Here is an 18,346-nt window from a genome sequence, read left to right on the forward strand (position 1 = left end):
TCAAACAGAAAAGTATTGTGGACCAGTTGAGCATGTAAAGACAAAAAAAAAACATTTATGCCATAGTTTATAGATTTTAAAGATGTGGTATATTTGATCTGCCCCCTTTGTAAAGTGAAATACTTCAACTAAAGTAAACATTCTAAAGATAGATCACTTTTGAATTACAAACCATCCTTTGTCCCTGGTGTAAAAGATTCACCCAGATGGTGGTTCAGGATTGTGCTTCTCACTAAATAAAGCACCAGCAACATCACTGCCAGAGCTCAGCCTCCCACAGCTAGTTATGAGGCTCTATTAGAACATTCAGTCAATGTGATTCCCAATGACAAATTACAGTTACACAACATAGATTGCACTAAGGTTAAGGGTGGTTACATATTTCTTTATAAATATCTAAATCCATCTATTGGTTATAATAAGGGCTGTATTTATATATATATTTGTAAGTATACCCTTCTTTGGTTCACACATACACTAAAACTCCTTCAATGTTATTCGAAACATTTTGATAATATACAGCAGTGTTTCAAAATATAAATAAGGATACATTACAAATGGAAGAAAATACTAAACTCTTTCACACATATAATCTCTTGATATAAATAAAGTGATAAATTGTTATATTTAGAGGTTTTTATATTATTGGATTTTCTTACTGTAAAACTAGGACACATATTTTTCACAAAAGCAATGTAACAATACTATACACAATCTACACAAAAGTCATTAGCTCTAAAAACACAGCAATAGAATACCGTAACTGTTACAATGACTGAGTGACATATTCCCACTACATAATATCAAAGGGAAAGAACAGCTAGGATACAATGTGGCGGTGCATCTTGCTTGATAGTTAGTAGTTACATGGACAACACACAGCACCAAGTCAGTACATTATAATAAATCTATGGCATGAGGTCACTTTGAACTGTGCTCATACTGGAAAAAGTCTCTCAAGATCACTCAGTACAGTATGTCAATATGAACTCTTCTGTAGGCTACTGTACAATAGTCAAATCTAACAATGGCATAGTCACTGCTAAAGACAAAACAGACAAGAAACATACTGTATGGGACAGACCACTTGCTGAGGTACTCTGTCTAAAAACACCTACAAGCTGAAGTTTCATAGTCCTATATGATTGCTCAGGGTACGTCAGTCAGGGACATGAAGACTAGCTTGAGGTCTTTTCAGAGCTGTACACGACAACGCTGAGACCAGAAGGGCAACCGACTTATGGGTGTGTGGCTCTTACAAGTCCTGCCCCAGTCTCTCAATCTCATCGGTCAGGAAGTCGATATCTGACCTGGTAGCCGCAGGGTTGGAGATGACCATGCGGAAGAAGTTCACCTTGTTCCCCTGAGGCTGATAGCCAACCATGGTCGTCCCTGACTCCATCATCATTGCCTTGATCTTGGGGGCCACCTGTTTGGAGAACAAAAAAACAAAAACAAACAACCGTGAGTCTGACTGCTGTCTTACACAAACGTACAATTGTTTAGTCTTTACAAGTTGTAATGACTGATGAGTCAGGAACTCATCAAGAACTCAAACAAGAGACCCAGGAACATCAATCAATTTATTTTCCCTATCCCTGCCGCCACTATCCCCGCCCCTGCGCGGTCTCTCTCTCTCTCTGTCTCTCTCTCTCTCTCTCTCTCTGTCTCTCTCTCTCTCTCTGTCTCTCTCTGTCTCTCTCTGTCTCTCTCTAGCCCTCTCTCTCTCTCTCTGTCTCTCTCTGTGTGGGGGTAATACATGTATTACCTTGTGCAACCTCTCCCTCCGTTCCTCACCCTCGGGCATGCCACGCAGGCCTGGCGGAAGGTACCAGAAGCAGACATTAGTGTGTTGAGGCTGTGGGAGAGAGAACACAAGAGACAACATTCACGAGAGGCGATCAAATAATTCAGTCTGCAATTTCAGCATACATGGAGAAAAATCATTTGACTGCTTTAACGTGTCTTCACCAGGTTCCAGAGGTGAAGTAAGCCACAAAAAGTAAGCAGAGGAATAATTTTTGGCAGTGTCTTGGTTCAATAGACAGTCTAAGGGGGAGGTAGCAAACTCCACTGAGAGGTAACTCTGAAATATGAGGCTCTGTAAATCTCATAAATTCACAAGCAATTGATCTGGTGATTCTATAGCATATACTGTAGTACACCTCGATACCTCAGACTGGCTGGCTCACCACATTCTACTGCCCCAGAACCCTCTTATGCCTCAGTTAATGAGTTCTGATTTATATTCATCAGATATCTCAGTGCTCAGACATTTTAATAGGGCAGTCTATTTTAAGATATATTTGCTATCTTTGGAAACAGAGCAGACTAGAAAATGAAGGAGGGAATCAAATCTCACCTCTCCCTCGAAAACCATTTGGTAGCCTTCGCGGTTCTTGATTTTAGCATAGAGATATGCTGAGAGGTCCAAGCACTTGTCAATGTGCTGTTCAAACCCTACTGTTCCCTGTTGGAGAGGGGAAAAAAATTACCTGATTCAACAAACATATCCCGTTTTCCTTTTGCCCATTAGAACATGAAATAAATTTAAAAATGTGTTCATACAGTACCTTTGCTTTCCACATGAGCCAAAACTTGAAGATATCTACATGCCGTCCACACTGGATGGCCTTGTCACCCGTGTCATATGTTACATCATATTGTTTGTCTGGCTGGAAGAGGTAACCAGCACACATGGAATTGCAGCCTTCTAACACTCCCTGTAAGTAACAATAGTGTGATTAGAAGGCAACCGGAGGAGAAGTGGTGTGTGTGTGTGTGTGTATCTGTCTGTGTGTGCACATGTCTGTGTGTGCACATGTCTGTGTGTGCACATGTCTGCGTGCGCAACAGTCAGTGTTGCTCTCACCCTCTCTCGAACCAGAATGGCAGAGCATTGCAGTGGGACGCCCATCATCTTGTGTGGGTTCCAGGTGACTGAGTTGGCCCTGGAGAGAAACCAGAGCAGTGAGCACAGGCCTGATTAGTCACAACTGATCTTCAGTAACTGGTGTAAGTAGGGTTGGTTTATCAGCAATGGTAGCCACTGATCTTAATCTTGTATGTTCATGACTGTACCTCTCAACGCCACTCAGCTTGTGCCTGTGCTTCCGGGACATCAGCAGACCGCCTCCCCAGGCACCCTGGACACAGACAACAGTGCATATTGAAGATAAGGGCCAAACATGGAAGTGGCTGATATGTACTATGACAATAATGTCCATGCATTGAAATAATAAACCCTGATATGATCTATACTAGAGGAACCATACTGTATTCATGGTAGCAAGATTCACTTACGTCCACATGTAGCCACATGTTGTACTTCTCACAGATGTCTGCGATCTCGTGGATGGGGTCAAATGCTCCATACACCGTGGAGCCAGCTGTAGCATTCACAAACATTGGGACATACCCCTGCAAGCATACAGCATTCGAATGAACATGGACTGTAATACTGAACTGAGTTTAAATGATTACATGCTTCACTTTCTGTCATCTTTGACATGAAATAAATTGGGTAGAACACATTTCACAGACATTTCACTCGTTCTCTTGGCAAGCCTTTGTCACAGCAGAATTGCGTGGCCAATGTAGCCAACGTTCCCCTCACTTCTTTGCTTTAACAGAATCAGTTCAGAGAAACAGTGATTTGGAACCAGAGGCAAGTGAGTGGGTAAGATAAGACTTGAGCAGGCACAAGCATTAACCTTAAAATGGAAATAATCTTGTTTTTTGTGTTACACTTCAACAAGTTAGATTAATTGGCGATACACTTCAATTAACACTGGTTAAAATGTATTGCCTATTCTAAATGATAATGCTCTGATTCATATAAGCTGCTATTCTTATTGTAATGTCATGACAGTATAGTAAATCATTACGCAAGTATTCTCTAAATTAAGTGGATGATCTGACTGATGAGTCTGAAAGTCACCTTCTGCTTGGCATCAATGACCTTGGCCTCCAAATCAGCAGGAATGACTCTCCCTCTGAAAAAACAGACAGACAGATGTCAAATAAATGCTCTCTCTGTAATGTTCCCGACAATGCAGAGTGATGTACACAGTAGTAAGACATGGATCTACAAACCTCTCATCTGTGCTCAGAAGGATTAGGTTTTCTGTTCCAAAGCCCAGAGCTGCACTGGCCTTCTTTATAGAGTAGTGGCTCTATGAGGTTCGATGACAAGGACAATTAGATTAAACATCAACTGAGGTTGGTCATCACCATACAGTACTATCAACCATTCATCTGACCTGTCCTTCATTGCTAGCATTAAATGCATAGCCTTTCATTACATTTGAACTTTTACTAAGTAGACAGGGTCAGTCAAGTAATGACACAGCAAGTAATGCAAGTAGCAACTGTTTTTGATTATTAAGATGCTGTTCTGAGACAGCTGTTCTGCTCTGTGGGTGAAATGCACAGCATACGTGGATCAGACAGTATGTGAGACTAACATGCTCTGAGGTGAAGAGGACCAGCCTGGGAGCAGCCGTCATGCCTTTGGTCTTGACCTCTGGGTAGAATTTGTAACGAGCGATCATCACACTATACATGTTGGAAATCGCTCCTCCTGTAGGAGTGTACAGTAACATACACAATGTTTCAGTACAACTGCAGTATCAAGGTAGGATTATTCTAGCCTGGTTCCAGATTTGAAAGTGCTTATGTTAGCCAACTCTGACTGTCATGAATGTCATGCCACACTATAACTGATGCTAAAAGATGTTGCTAAGACACTGATCCAAGGTGAGGCTAGGATTATTCCCATTTCTAATTGAAAAGCTATGGTTGAATTCAAAACCTTCTTTAATCAACATTGGCTCTGCTTTCACCTGGTGAGAAGATCCCATCACCCTCTCCAGCTGGCCAGCCAACAATCTCTCTCATCTTCTTCAGGGTCAGCTGCTCCATCAGTACAAAGACTGGGGCGATCTCATAGGTGAACCTGAAGAACAAGAGCATTCAAAAAAATAAAAAATAAATGCACAGGTAAGACACTATATAATGAAGGCAGGTGGCAGTTAAACTTCTGTACATAACAAGATCTGTCATAATGGTGAACTAAATTGTTTTGAATATCAGAGGATATCTGATTATTGTTGCTGTGTTCTTGCATTCTCACATTTTTGGGGTGTTTATTACCCAATGCGACGTTGGAGCATGCAGGAGAAAACCATGGAACACTTACAGTACTTTTAACAGTCACGCTTCGATGATAGCTCTGACACATTGTATTAGGCATACCATTTGCTGCCGTGGAATGAGAAGGAACATGAATGTCACAGACTCTAAAGTCCATTAAGAATATGCCACCAAGAGGGAGCTCTTGTCTCTGAGTTAGCGAGAGGAAGAGACTGAAAAATGTAATGTAACACAATGAGAATGTCACTGCCTTTGTGTCTGAGGTTTGTCTGCCGGCCAGATTCCACTCAGCTTGAATGTATCTTTAATACCCACGTAAACCTCATGGTCTTTCTCTCTGAGAGAAATGGTTAGAGAATGATTTACATCCTTTAGAACACGGATTTGGCGCCACATTTAGATTTAGATAAAAAATACTGTTTATGCTGGGATGAATATTGTGTAAAATGTGATTAGAAATATGTCAGGTTCCTTGTGTTGAATTGTGTCATTGCTATGTTGCTTATTAAATGTAATCATAATTACAAAATAGGGGTATTGTTTCGTATTGCATAGAATACAGCGTTTCCTCCATGGTAGTGCACTATCAATGCAGAACTAAAAGGATGCCCAGGCTCATCTATCTTCTCCACTATATCCTGTGCAAAGCTCCTCTAATTACACTGCCTGTCTAGTCATGCAATGAAAGTCAATGCATTAGTGGGACAATACAGTGTATCACACCGTGCCATATACACAGTATCAGTTCCCTTACTAGCTCGACACATATAGAGACAATGTAAAAACAAGGCTGGAGCTATTTTCAGTGATGTCCCAAATTAATTTTAGCTCACTCACTCATGTAGACTAATTCTGATGATATAACCCCTGGACATGATTGTCAGCCTATTAGTGTCAATCAATAACTGTCTAGGGTAATTAATGATGATGGGGTAATTAGTGAATGCTAATAACAAATATGTATGCAGCCCCCACCCTCTGATTCACCCCATCTACAGTGGTGTTGCCATTACATGTAGCACGTGGGCTAACTCTTCCACCAGGAGGACTTCCGTAACACCTCGATACAAGTAATTCTCAAAATATTGATGTCATTTATTTTTTTCACTGGTCTGACTCAAAACCACAAGTTCAATTTGATGTTGTTTTCATACCACTATATGCCCTGAGGGGATCCGTGGCTGATAGACAGAATCAGCATGTTACCCTGACACACTCTGACCAGCTTCTTTCTCTGACTGTAGACTCAGCTTGCAATCTCTGAGTACTGGTGGTCAACAATAACCGCCAATGAAGCATACTTGTATCTTGGAATGGTCCCTGGACACTCTGTATCACTATGCTTTCTTCCAGATGGTATTTCTGATGAAAAAGCCATTTTGAATCTTGATTGTTGAAATGTCCACATACAATCTCAGGGGGGAATGACACATATCCTCAGGTGCTGTACTATTATCTCTCGTAATAGTAAACATAGTAACATAAAACAATGAACCCATGTAAACTCTGAGTGCTAAATCAATATGCCATTTAGTTTGCCTGTAGGACTGTATTCTCTGACTGCAGTCATAGTATTGGTCTACAAGGAAAATACAGAAAAACATATAACTCAGATTCTGAAATCTCTCCTCCTCTTCATGTTAGCCATGCCACATTTTACTGGCTTGAGTGACAGTCTGTGAGAGCATCTTCAGGATCCTTCAGCTAAAAGCACACCAAGGACCCTATTTGTGTCACTTCTAGTTATCTTCTGCTTCAACCAAAATGTACTGTGCACACTGAGAGAATGTAATTTTCTTCAATGCATTGCCTTCCCCAAACGAAACATATTCACTTCTAAATTGAATCTTTCAATCACTTATCACAACCCATGCCTAACATCAGAGTTATGTAACTCTAACTATATTAATTGGTTTAGCATCTTGTTTTTATGTTTTTTTCACAACATTGAGATGTTCCTGAAATAAGGAGAAGCACGTCTTATGGACAACCTCAATAATATATACAAGATACTTTTATAACACATGCATATAGTGGCTTTCAATGAGGCAACAAATGTTCATAAATGTATCATAAACAACACTCACATGTTTGTGTTAGCTGTGGAGGTGAGCCATTCTCCTGACAACCCAATGATGTCTAACCCAGTGGAAAGCTGATTGAAAAACCTGGGGTGACCTGGGAGGGTGATGACATTCAACATTTGTCTTCAGTGCATTTATCATGAATATGTCATCATTACAGGTTTATCTGTAATCTTTAAACCAGCATGTAGATTACTGAACGATATTGATTGTCCTGAGGGTTGGTTGGCTATGCTTTGTGCCTTTGTCTCTCCTCTGTTCTCACCTGTTCTGACTCCATATTTGAGGGTATCCCTGCAGTCCACCAGGATCTGCTCCAGTGACTCTGGTTGATCGGAGAGCTCCAGGTTGAAACCCTCCATGCCCTCCAGGAGCTGGTGAGGGTGGTGAAAGTCCAGGACTTTAGTGGATCTGTCAAAGGTCTTGCGGACATAGTTTGTGAGAATGTCCACAATCTCCAGCAAGAACTGCATGGTTGGCTCCTCTCCATTTTTGGCTGGTAATAAATCTATGATAAGAAACGTGAAGATGTCAACAATTGCATGGTTTATTTTTTTCTATGCTGTGTTCCAATGATCAGAGGAATTCAAGATCAATAACTTCTTATGTCAATGAGGTTCTGTTGGCTATCACTTACCTAACACAACCCTAACCCTATTCTAAAAGGTCACTTTCACAATCTTCTGTAGAATTTCACATGGCATTCTACTTCTAAACTCATTGTGAACTATTTATTTCTACTACTTCACTCTTGTTGAAATATAACTTGCAGAAGTAATGTATGTAATGCCATATTTGAATCCCTTGCAAGTGATACATTTGCTTTAAGATTATGTATTATATGTTTTAATCATTAGGCTAGAATTCATTCAGTAGGGCTGCTGCTATCAAATATATTATTTTTTAAACAAGATAACTCTAACTTGTCAGAGGCAAGATACAAATCTATTGACTCATTTCTATCAACTAGCCTGGACTTTTAAATATACTTTTCAATAAAGAGTTATGTACATTCCACGGTTTCAACCTGAACTGTGATTCTACTACTGTAAGCTTTAGAAATGTGACATAAAGTTGACGACATCGAAACAATATCAAACAATGATAAGAATAGGCTTAGCTTAGGAACTCATCACATATCAGAACAAAATAATACACGTTTTGATTTAATTTCACTTCAATAGTTTTACAACACAACAGCACAAAACAAACGTTATCCTCTCTCGCGTCATGTATTATTTTTTAGTAATGCACAATAACATAATTTTACCTCTTGCGTATAGATTTGAAAAGTCCGTCTCGGTCTGTCGGAAACGGGAATCTCTGTCGCTGTTATCACAAGACTGGTTCATAGAGGACCGCTCCTTGAAGGAGCCCACCATCCTGCTCTTGTCCTCCAAGTTGTTGTTCTTCTGCAGAAACCCTACATGGTTGCAAGGTGCAGAGGAATCAAACGAGTGATTACCACTCCCAAACATTTTGATAACAGCCCTATCCCCTATCTATACAAAACACATGCCTAAACTACTCTGGATCCTTGAGCTGACAATGCAGTAGTGTGTAGGCTACAGCCTTTTGGAGGAGATCCCCCATCCTACCCAGGGAAGCCTATTTATGGCACGAAGAGTCAGTGGGAGGTTGAGCCCACAGTGACATCAGCACCAAAAGCCAGCCAAGCAAAAACAAATAGCCGTCATTTAGTATAGCTGTAAATTCTTATTAGTCCCTCCGACAGATTCCACTTCGGTAAGCAGGGAACACAGCACACAATGAACCGATGTCATTACACCCTGAAGGCAGACTTAATCGTTGGAATTGGCCTTGGTGATATATGTGAAATATTATAGCCTGTTTTTGTCAGATATTATTGAGAATACACAATCTTACACACCAATCTCTTACCAACGTGTAGACCCATGCATTGAGCACCTTTAGGCTACGTGTAGGCTATAACACCTCCCCTAAATCTTCTAGTGAGATGACAATAGGCATGTTCTTATTTTATTATTTTAATAATAATTTAATACATTTTAAATTGTATTAATATTTCAGATGTACACGTGGTGATCTCACATGAATGTCGACATATGTGGAAGATTGCTATTTCACAAGGCAAGGAATCATAAACAAAGATGTATGTCTTATTATACGTGTAATTTCTGCAGGATCTACCACTGTGGACAGTCTTTTGTTTTCAATGTAGGCTTAACATGTTGGTTGGAAATGTTGTTTTGACGATCTCTCTATTTGAATTTGAATTTAGAGGACTAATATCTCTATAATATATCAATCGTGAGAATCTGGCTGGCTAAAAATATATGCAAAAATCATATTTTAATAAAACGGATTTAAACGTGCATTAGATCATACGATTGTCGCTAATAGCTGGAACGTTTGCAGGAAAAGTGCTATACAAATTATTATTATTATTATAATTAGGCCTATAGCTGTTACAGTAGACTAAATCCCTAGTGTCATCAGGAAATGCATCTCTCTCTCTCTCTCTCTCTCTCTCTCTCTCTCTCTCTCTCTCTCTCTCTCTCTCTCTCTCTCTCTCTCGCTCTCTCTCTCTGACAGCGCTATCTCTGTAAAACAGAACCTTGACGAATTGCGATTTCAGGCGTATCTCAATCATCTAATTTTCTTCAGATGGGGTCTCATCAGGAGCCAACAACAACGATTTCAACACTAAACCAAAGCTTAAATTAACAGAGGAAAACATTTCGAATTGTATGTAAAAGACCGACGCCCAAAAGCAGACGCAAACGTAAAAATATAGGCTATTCCAATGTAAGCAATGTCTAAAACTAGTAGGCACGTTTACGTTTTTACTGAGATGAATGTACCGAATTACTGTATATTTCTGTTTTATTCCAAATTACTTCAATGCAGGCTAATGTGTAAAGTGTAAAGTATATTGGATAGGCCTACAGATGCTTATTTCAAGGTCACACCTCCAACAGACTCGTCCCAAAGAATCCAATGTTTCCCAGGTGAACCGTTGGAGGGCGCAAGGGTAGTTTACGATATTGTTACGAATTTAGGCTGTAGCCCCCCGCATGCTCGTGGCAATACTCATTATCGACATTATCATCCTTTCAGCCTTAAAGCCCACTCATGCGAGGAGAAAGAGACACAATCACAGCCGCACAGGCTGTTCATGTCTCGGTATCAACACAACACAGCCTGGCCCTGTCCATTGAAGACAAAGATAAACAAATACAATAATAATAGCCTAATAATAATAAAAAGTATATGCTTATGTGACATAGGCATAGAGGCATAGACCAATAGGGCCTTTAATCTGGAGCCATATTACCCCTATATCCTTTACTTATTTAAATGCATATATAATATTGTAACAATAGGGCCTTTTTTTAAAAACTTACCACAAATCTTCATTCCCAACTTTCGAGAACATCCTTGAGCAACTCCACACCAAGCGTCATAGCCTAAAATGGTTTTAGAAAACTATTGAGAAACATGATTTCTCCCAAAAAAATGCATGTTAAAGCAGATAATGGACGAGATTATCGTCGCTCAACATGAACTATTTAAGATCTGGCTCTGAATGATATCACGACATAGGCTTTTCATAACGTGGCATTTCAAATGAACAGTCTTAATGTGGCCGCTTGGGTTGCGATTAGGAACTAATTGGGTGAGAAATGCTGATAGAAAAGATCGGACATGCATCACCGGACATCGACCATTAACAGATAGGTATTACATAGGGAAGGGGGAGGGGGGATTACATTGGGAAGGGTGGGGGGGGGGGCATTTTGGGATGGGAGAGAACATAGAATGGAATTATTCACCCCCCAAAAAAATATCATGGAAAAGCAACCAATTAATGGGACAGTTCCACCACCAAAACCCCAATTTAACCCCTGCTTATAGAATCATTAGCAAGATCATTATCCTCCGTGTCTCAGATCTATTGGAGTGGTGTCCGTTATTTTCTTATCATATTTTTCCATGCAAAGCTTTCGCCTATATGGAATGAGATGAAAATGATATATAGAGCTATAATCTACACTATAGGCCTTATGGGACGTTTATAATGTACAATGATTATATGGGCAAATCACGCGCCTAATTCGGATATTGGACTACGCCTCAATATTTTTTCAGTACGTTCGATGTAAAATGCATCTTATATTATCATGACACCAGTCTAATGGCTTTGGTATATCATCCATCCAGCCAGAAAGCAAAAAAGGGAATCTCAAGAAAATCATTGCACCGAATCCCTATGGTGAGAAAAACTCGGGTTGCAGTATTTTCCTCTTTTTGAGAAATATCTGATATAATAATTTCTGAACATCTTTCATTTTTTACTTTGCAAATGAATAAACAGGGATACTATAATATAAAAGCAGCAGTTTATCTGAAACATACATACACAATGTTTTGAAACATATGCTATAGCGAGCCGTGCAAAATATTATTGTGCTTGGACGTCAAATAAAGATGTTAGAAAGTGTTATTTGAGGATAGGCCTAACGAAAAGTACTAAGGTAGAGCTGTTGGTCGCTTACGTCTCTCCACCCCCCTTCAACTGAATGTGAGCTACAATAAGTCGCTTGAACACAAGCCATTAGGGCCAATTTAGGGTGGCTATACAATCAAACCACTTTCCGCGTAATTGCCCATGCATGAACACACTCTCACTTTCTATTCAAGCATGGTAGAATAAATTCACAGAAAAAATACAGTCGCTTTAACAATAATATAAATAGTAATAATAATAATAATAACAATAATAATAATAATAACAATAACAATAATAACAATAATAATAATAACAATAATAATAACAACAACAATAATACATATATTACATAATAAATATGATATGACATTTTAAGAGAAGAATGAGTTATTGTGTACATTATTTTCTTTACCGAGACCGACATGATGGTGGCCTAGCCATTAGTCTTTTCTAATTGCTAAATCATTCCGTGTTTTTAGAAGACATCACCTATTCTGACAGCAAGATTCTCAGGCAGATGCCGGGAGGTCCGCTACGCATGCGATGCTGCGGTGATTTGTTGGGGTGGGAAGCATTTCGAATGGCACATTTTTTCTCCCCTCCATGGATGTGATTAATGGCGTTGCCCACAAAGTAAATAGCACAAGTGAAATAGCGTTTTATCTGTGATGGACCTACTTGAGCCTGGTGGTCGTAAATTGGTCGAGTTGGGCTCCGGTTCAGAGCCGCCGTCAGAGGAAGGTGCAGACGCCGCCATCACTCCTGAGATACGAGACTAAAGTCTGCTCACTCCACAGAGCGCTGTCACTTTCTGCCAAACCTCTCTTATTTTAACCCAGACGAAAAGTAAAATCCACTGTAAGGAGAGGAGAAAGAATAGCTGTAGGAGCCATACATGTGTACTAGACAATGACATGTCTAACTATTTGAAAAGTATGAATAATTAAAGATAGACCCCGACATAAATGTAAGAATAAACAACGATAGGCTACAGGACACGATATACCTGTCGACATTGTCAGACACGGTACACTTATTCTCAAACATCAATTAACAGGCTATAGCTGTAACTTCTCAGTCATTTATCTGAATCCATGAGATAGCAAAACCAATACTTTCTGTGGCAAAAAACTTAAAACGAAGCATCTCATTATATCAAATTAACCATACAGACATACAGACAACGATGCTCATCAATCCTCCACAATCCTTACAATACCATCACCTGATATCTACTGTCAATGGGGATAATGAGGCAACCCAGTAGATGGCTGTATAAGAGAGGCTGATATCTATCTACATTTGATGAATAGGAGAGTACCCTTACCGGGGAGTTGGACAGCAAAACTGTGAAGTCAATTATAAAAGATGTGACAAAAACTATAAAGCATCGTTTTTAACATTGAAAGGTCCACGTCTTATAGTCTAATCGGTCATTGATTTCTTCCATTTGTGAAATCAACCATGCAAGTCAAACCTCAAATAAATGAAGTTTGATTATTTATTGCCAAGGCTATACACAGAATTGATTAACAATCAGCATAGCGACTTCTCAATTAACATGACGATGTGCAAGTAATTATGACCCTGATGCAGGTCAATGTCACTTCAAGGAAAAAATATGCTCGTGCAATAACAAAACCTATGTCAAAGCCAACAGAACACAGAAGTTCCATTAAACGGAATAGATGTCTTTGGAAAACGTTTGACCCAAAACAATACCCTGTTATGTGCAATGTTATTCTCTTGTTCTAATTGTATCCTACAAAAGGGAAATCAGAAAGCTTTTAACACACCTGTTAGAGCATCTCAAACGACAATAGAGCTGGGATGAACAAAGAACATTTAGCCTATTTATAAGATAATAAACCCATCTTAATAAGCAGCTTACCGTTAGCTGAGGACGCGCACAGGTGAACAGGTACAGTCCCAAAAAACACAAACTAGGGGAGGATGACCAAATTAAGTCCTTCAACGATGCAGCGTCTAGTAGTAATGCGCTTTTATTACTCCAAGAAAAACAGCGTTTTGAATATTAATTTTCTGTAAAAGTCCATCCACGGTGACCTTTTTTGGTGATGTACGCTTGATTTGCTGATATTTAAAGCGCGCATTGCCTATTTATTCGTTACTACGCACGCATGAGTCACACCACCCAAAACCTCCTCTGGTGCTGCATATCTTTCCCCCCAATATCGAACAGATCCGCTTTGTCTGCACATTTACTCTGAATCTTGTCGCTTTCAGCTATAACGTGACTTTTGGGAAGTGTTTCATTGTCTTTGAAGCTATATACCTCGATTTGGAATCCTGGTCACGAACATGGACTTGGGAAGTTTGATATGAGCAACACATTACGCCCATAGGGAATAAAGGAGGGGGTGGAGGAGAGAGGTCGTTCTCGTGTTCTTGTGAAATCTGAATAGAAGGTTCTGTAATCATCACACACCAGTCATTTAATGTTATTCCCGTTGTTCTTATGTCTTGTGTTATAGATTACATTATGTTAAGACATAATATATTTCGACTAATGAGCGTATCTAGGCTAAATGCAATCAATAACAACGTTTTAGAGACCGTTATTACACAGTAGTTATGTACAAAAAATATTCTGATTGTCTGGACGACTAATCATTTATCTCTATTTCTTTGTGTGGAAATGTTTAGAAATTAATCGGTGCATAACCTGAAGTTATAATAAAATCCACAAGGTGGCAGTAGGGAATCATCAGTGATTCCTCCCAGAACTCGACACAAGTGGGCCATTCCGCAAATACTTCTGAAGCTAATAATAAACCCACACATTAATCAGATTTGCGTAATCATAGCAAAGCGTATGGGTGCAGAGCAACACGAATAGACCCAATGCGCAAGAATATGACACAAGGGAACGAGTTATTTATAGACCCCCCCCCCATGAATTCAAATGTGGGCCTAAGGCCCTCCTCTCTATCATGCATAACAATGTTTGGCATATATGGATAAAATCAACAAGTAAGGCCATTAAAGATAAATAAAAAAAAATAAAAAATAAGCATTCTGATGCTGAGTGAGAGGAAGGCTATAGTCTACTTCAGCGCACTTCATCAGACTTTGTGCGGCCGCCGTGTGTTTCAGCATTTGGACAGCTCCCCCCTCCAGCGCCACTCTACTGGACGGACGCTGCTGTCATACATGCTGGTGGAGACATGCAGGCTGTTTCATACACAATCTAAGGCAGGTTTTGAGGGAACATCAGATGTGGGTGTTTAGGCAGCATTACTTGTATCTTGATGAGATCAGAGAAAGGAAAGCAACGGGAGAGAGTCTGAGTTGGCCTATTTGTCAATGGAAGTAGCCTACATTTCAATCATGTACAACAATATCCAGAGGATGGCGCTTGATCCTACTGGTGAGTGAGGGCAGCGATCAAGTCAGGAGGTTGCTTGTTACTGAGAAGGGGTGAAATAGATGAAATAGATAATTGAAATAATAAATTAATAATACATAATAAATAATAATAATAATAAATATAAATATATAAATATATATATATATATATATTATATATATTATATATAAATATAAATATAAATATAAAAATATAAATATAAATATTTATTTATAAATATAAATAAATAATAAATATAATAATAATAAATAATAAATTGATAATTGAAATAATTGGGATGAAATAGACGGATGTTGATGATGCCGAGTGCAATACAATTATAGTCTGTATGGACTGGACTGGATTAGGTTGTGTGTACGTATCAACAAATTGGGACAAAGACCCAATATTAAGCATGAGGGTAAGAGAGGAATACTGATTAATTTCTGAATGGAAACAGATGTGAAGAGTTGGAAGGGAAGGGCGTGGACAGAGCTGATAGAGAAGTTAAACTATTCAATAAGGCAATGCAGCACATGTTGAAACATAAATATAGGAAGGTTTGCCTTTCAAACGAGGCTACGTTTATTTGATTTGATTTTTTTTAACCAAAAAGCAGGGGCAGGGACCAATAAAACAATTTGGTAACACTTTCTATTAGCCACCCATCTAAAATGCATTCTGAGTGCACTGCATCTACAGTTGAAGTCGGAAGTTTACATAAACTTGGTTGAAGTCATTAAAACTCGTATTTGTTATTTTTTCTGATTTTATCCCTTTTTCACCCAATTTGGTATCCAATTGCACCCAACCTAGCATCCAATTATCCCCTGCCTATTGCGTAGGATCTGCCGCACGACCCCGTGGCCGGCAGCCCCAGAGGAGATCGCCAGGCAGACTAGCTGTCTGGCTCCTCGAGCCCGACACCGTTACTCCAGCACCAGACGGGGGCGGTGTTGCCCGACGGATCCTTGTCCGGAAATAGTCCTATACCCCCCTTGGGAGCAGCCGCTCAATATGCCGCTCCCTGTGAGCCCCGGCCATATCCGGGTCTGGCGAGACCGGGATTCGATCCCAGTCCCCGGTGGGCAGCTTGCACTAGAGGCCAATGCTTAGACCGCTGCGCCACCGCGGGGCACTAAAACTCGTTTTTTAACCACTCCACAGATTTTATGTTAACAAACTATAGTTTTGGCAAGTCGGTTGGGACACAAGTAATCACAATTCCAGTGGGTCAGAAGTTTACATACATTAAGTTGACTGTCTTTAAACAGCTTGGAAAATTCCAGAAAATGATGTCATGGCTTCTGATAGGCTAATTGACATAATTTGAGTCAATTGGAGGTGTACCTGTGGATGTGTTTGACGGCCTACCTTCAAACACAGTGCCTCTTTGCTTGACATCACGGGAAATTCCAAAGAAATCAGCCATTTTTTTGTGGACCTCCACAGGTCTGGTTCATTCTTGGGAGCAATTTCCAAACGCCTAAAGGTACCACGTTCATCTGTACAAACAATAGTATGCAAGTATAAACACCATGGTACCCCATAGCCGTCATACCACTCAGGAACGAGACGGATTCTGTCTCCTAGAGATGAACACACTTTGGTGCGAAAAGTGTAAATAAATCAATCCCAGAAGAATAGCAAAGGACCTTGTGAAGATGCTGGAGGAAACAGGTACAAGAGTATCTATATCCACAGTCAAATTAATCCTATATCGACATAACATGAAAGGCTGCTCAGCAAGGAAGAAGCCACTGCTCCAAAAGTGCCATAAAAAATTGCCAGACAATGGTTTGCAACTGCACATGGGGACAAAGATCTTACTTTTTGGAGAAATGTCCTCTGGTCTGATGAAACAAGCTGTTTGTCCATAATGACCATTGTTATGATTAGAGGAAAAAGGAGGAGGCGTGCAACACGGGGGTGGCAGCATCATGTTGTGGGGGTGCTTTGCTGCAGGGGGGACTGGTGCACAAAATAGATGGCATCACAAGGAAGGGAAATTATGTGGATGTATTGAAGCAACATCTCAAGACATCAGCCAGCAAGTTAAAGCTTGGTTGCAAATGGGTTTTCCAAATGGACAATGACCCCAAGCATACTTCCAAAGTTGTGGCAAAATGGCTCAAGGATAACAAAGTCAAGGTATTGGAGTGGCCATCACAAAGCCCTAACCTCAATCCTATAGAAAATATCTGTGCAGAACTGAAAAAGTGTGTGCGAGCAAGGAAGACTTACAAACCAGTTACACCAGATCTGTCAGGAGGAATGGGGCAAAATTCCACCAATTTATGTAGGAAGCTAAGAGAAGGCTACCCAAAACATTTGACCCAAGTTAAACAAGTTAGGCAAGGCCACCAAATACTGACTAAGTGTGTGTTAACTTCTGACACACTGGGAATGTGATGGAAGAAATAAAAGCTGAAATAAATCATTCTCTCTACTATTATTCTGACATTTCACATTCTTAAAATAAAGTATTGATCCTAACTGACCTAAGACAGGGAATGTTTACTAGGATTAAATGTCAGGAATTGTGAAAAACTGAGCTAAATGTATTTAGCAAAGGTGTATGTAAACTTCCAACTTCAACTGTATAGAGACATACTGGCAAACAAAAAGGTGCTATATTATTATATAATATATATCTCTTATGATCTCATAATGACACATCATAGTTATATACATTATTTCACATTATATTCCAAAATATGTCCAGAGCTGTAGTGCCCTCCAAAGTGAGCAGTCTGTTTGGTCACCTAACCCCCCTTGGCACTTCTTCAGAAGTAGGGATGTTAACTCTGGTGTCCACTGACTGTCCAGGCTAATCTTTCAATCTGGCCCTCACACCATCATAGCATTAATCATTCACTCCTCATCTTTACAGGTCTTCCTTAGGCAGCACTATCTTCTATGCAGCCTAGTCTATCTTTGCAATATGGGTCTACAGATGTTCAATGGTGCATGACAGAAAAACCTATGCAATATGGTAAACCTGAAAGTATATTGTTGTATAAGAAGCTGGAGTGTCAGTTCCTTCTTTCCCTTTCTTCTTCCTCTGAAGGAGCAGCTGTCAGCAGAGTCCCCTTCACTGTCAGGGTGTAGAGCTGATGTCACAACAGTCAGCTGTATCTTCTTCATGTTCATTCCATGTTCTTAATGTGTCATTCTTGGACTGGAGAAGCATCCATGCACAACCATGCCAAAAACAACAATGTTTGTTATGTCAAGAGCATA

The 18,346-nt window shown here is 39.8% G+C and overlaps 1 protein-coding gene across 1 annotated transcript; it reads right to left on the reverse strand.

Annotated features, from left to right (window-relative positions):
• Window positions 1–1,255: 1,255 nt before the first annotated feature.
• Window positions 1,256–12,490, reverse strand: gad1a (glutamate decarboxylase 1a; the record flags this gene model as incomplete). Its single annotated transcript, XM_080535729.1, has 16 exons — window positions 1,256–1,429; window positions 1,769–1,858; window positions 2,363–2,470; window positions 2,574–2,723; window positions 2,873–2,951; window positions 3,082–3,146; window positions 3,304–3,420; window positions 3,941–3,995; window positions 4,096–4,175; window positions 4,467–4,582; window positions 4,845–4,957; window positions 7,242–7,332; window positions 7,504–7,746; window positions 8,509–8,661; window positions 10,628–10,690; window positions 12,412–12,490. 16 exons carry the CDS (start codon window positions 12,488–12,490, stop codon window positions 1,256–1,258), a joined length of 1,776 nt encoding a protein of 591 aa, XP_080391855.1.
• Window positions 12,491–18,346: the final 5,856 nt, after the last annotated feature.

This window comes from Nansenia antarctica (assembly GCF_963989245.1).
Source record: "Nansenia antarctica genome assembly, chromosome: 7".
Classification (NCBI taxonomy): Eukaryota; Metazoa; Chordata; class Actinopteri; order Argentiniformes; family Microstomatidae; genus Nansenia; species Nansenia antarctica.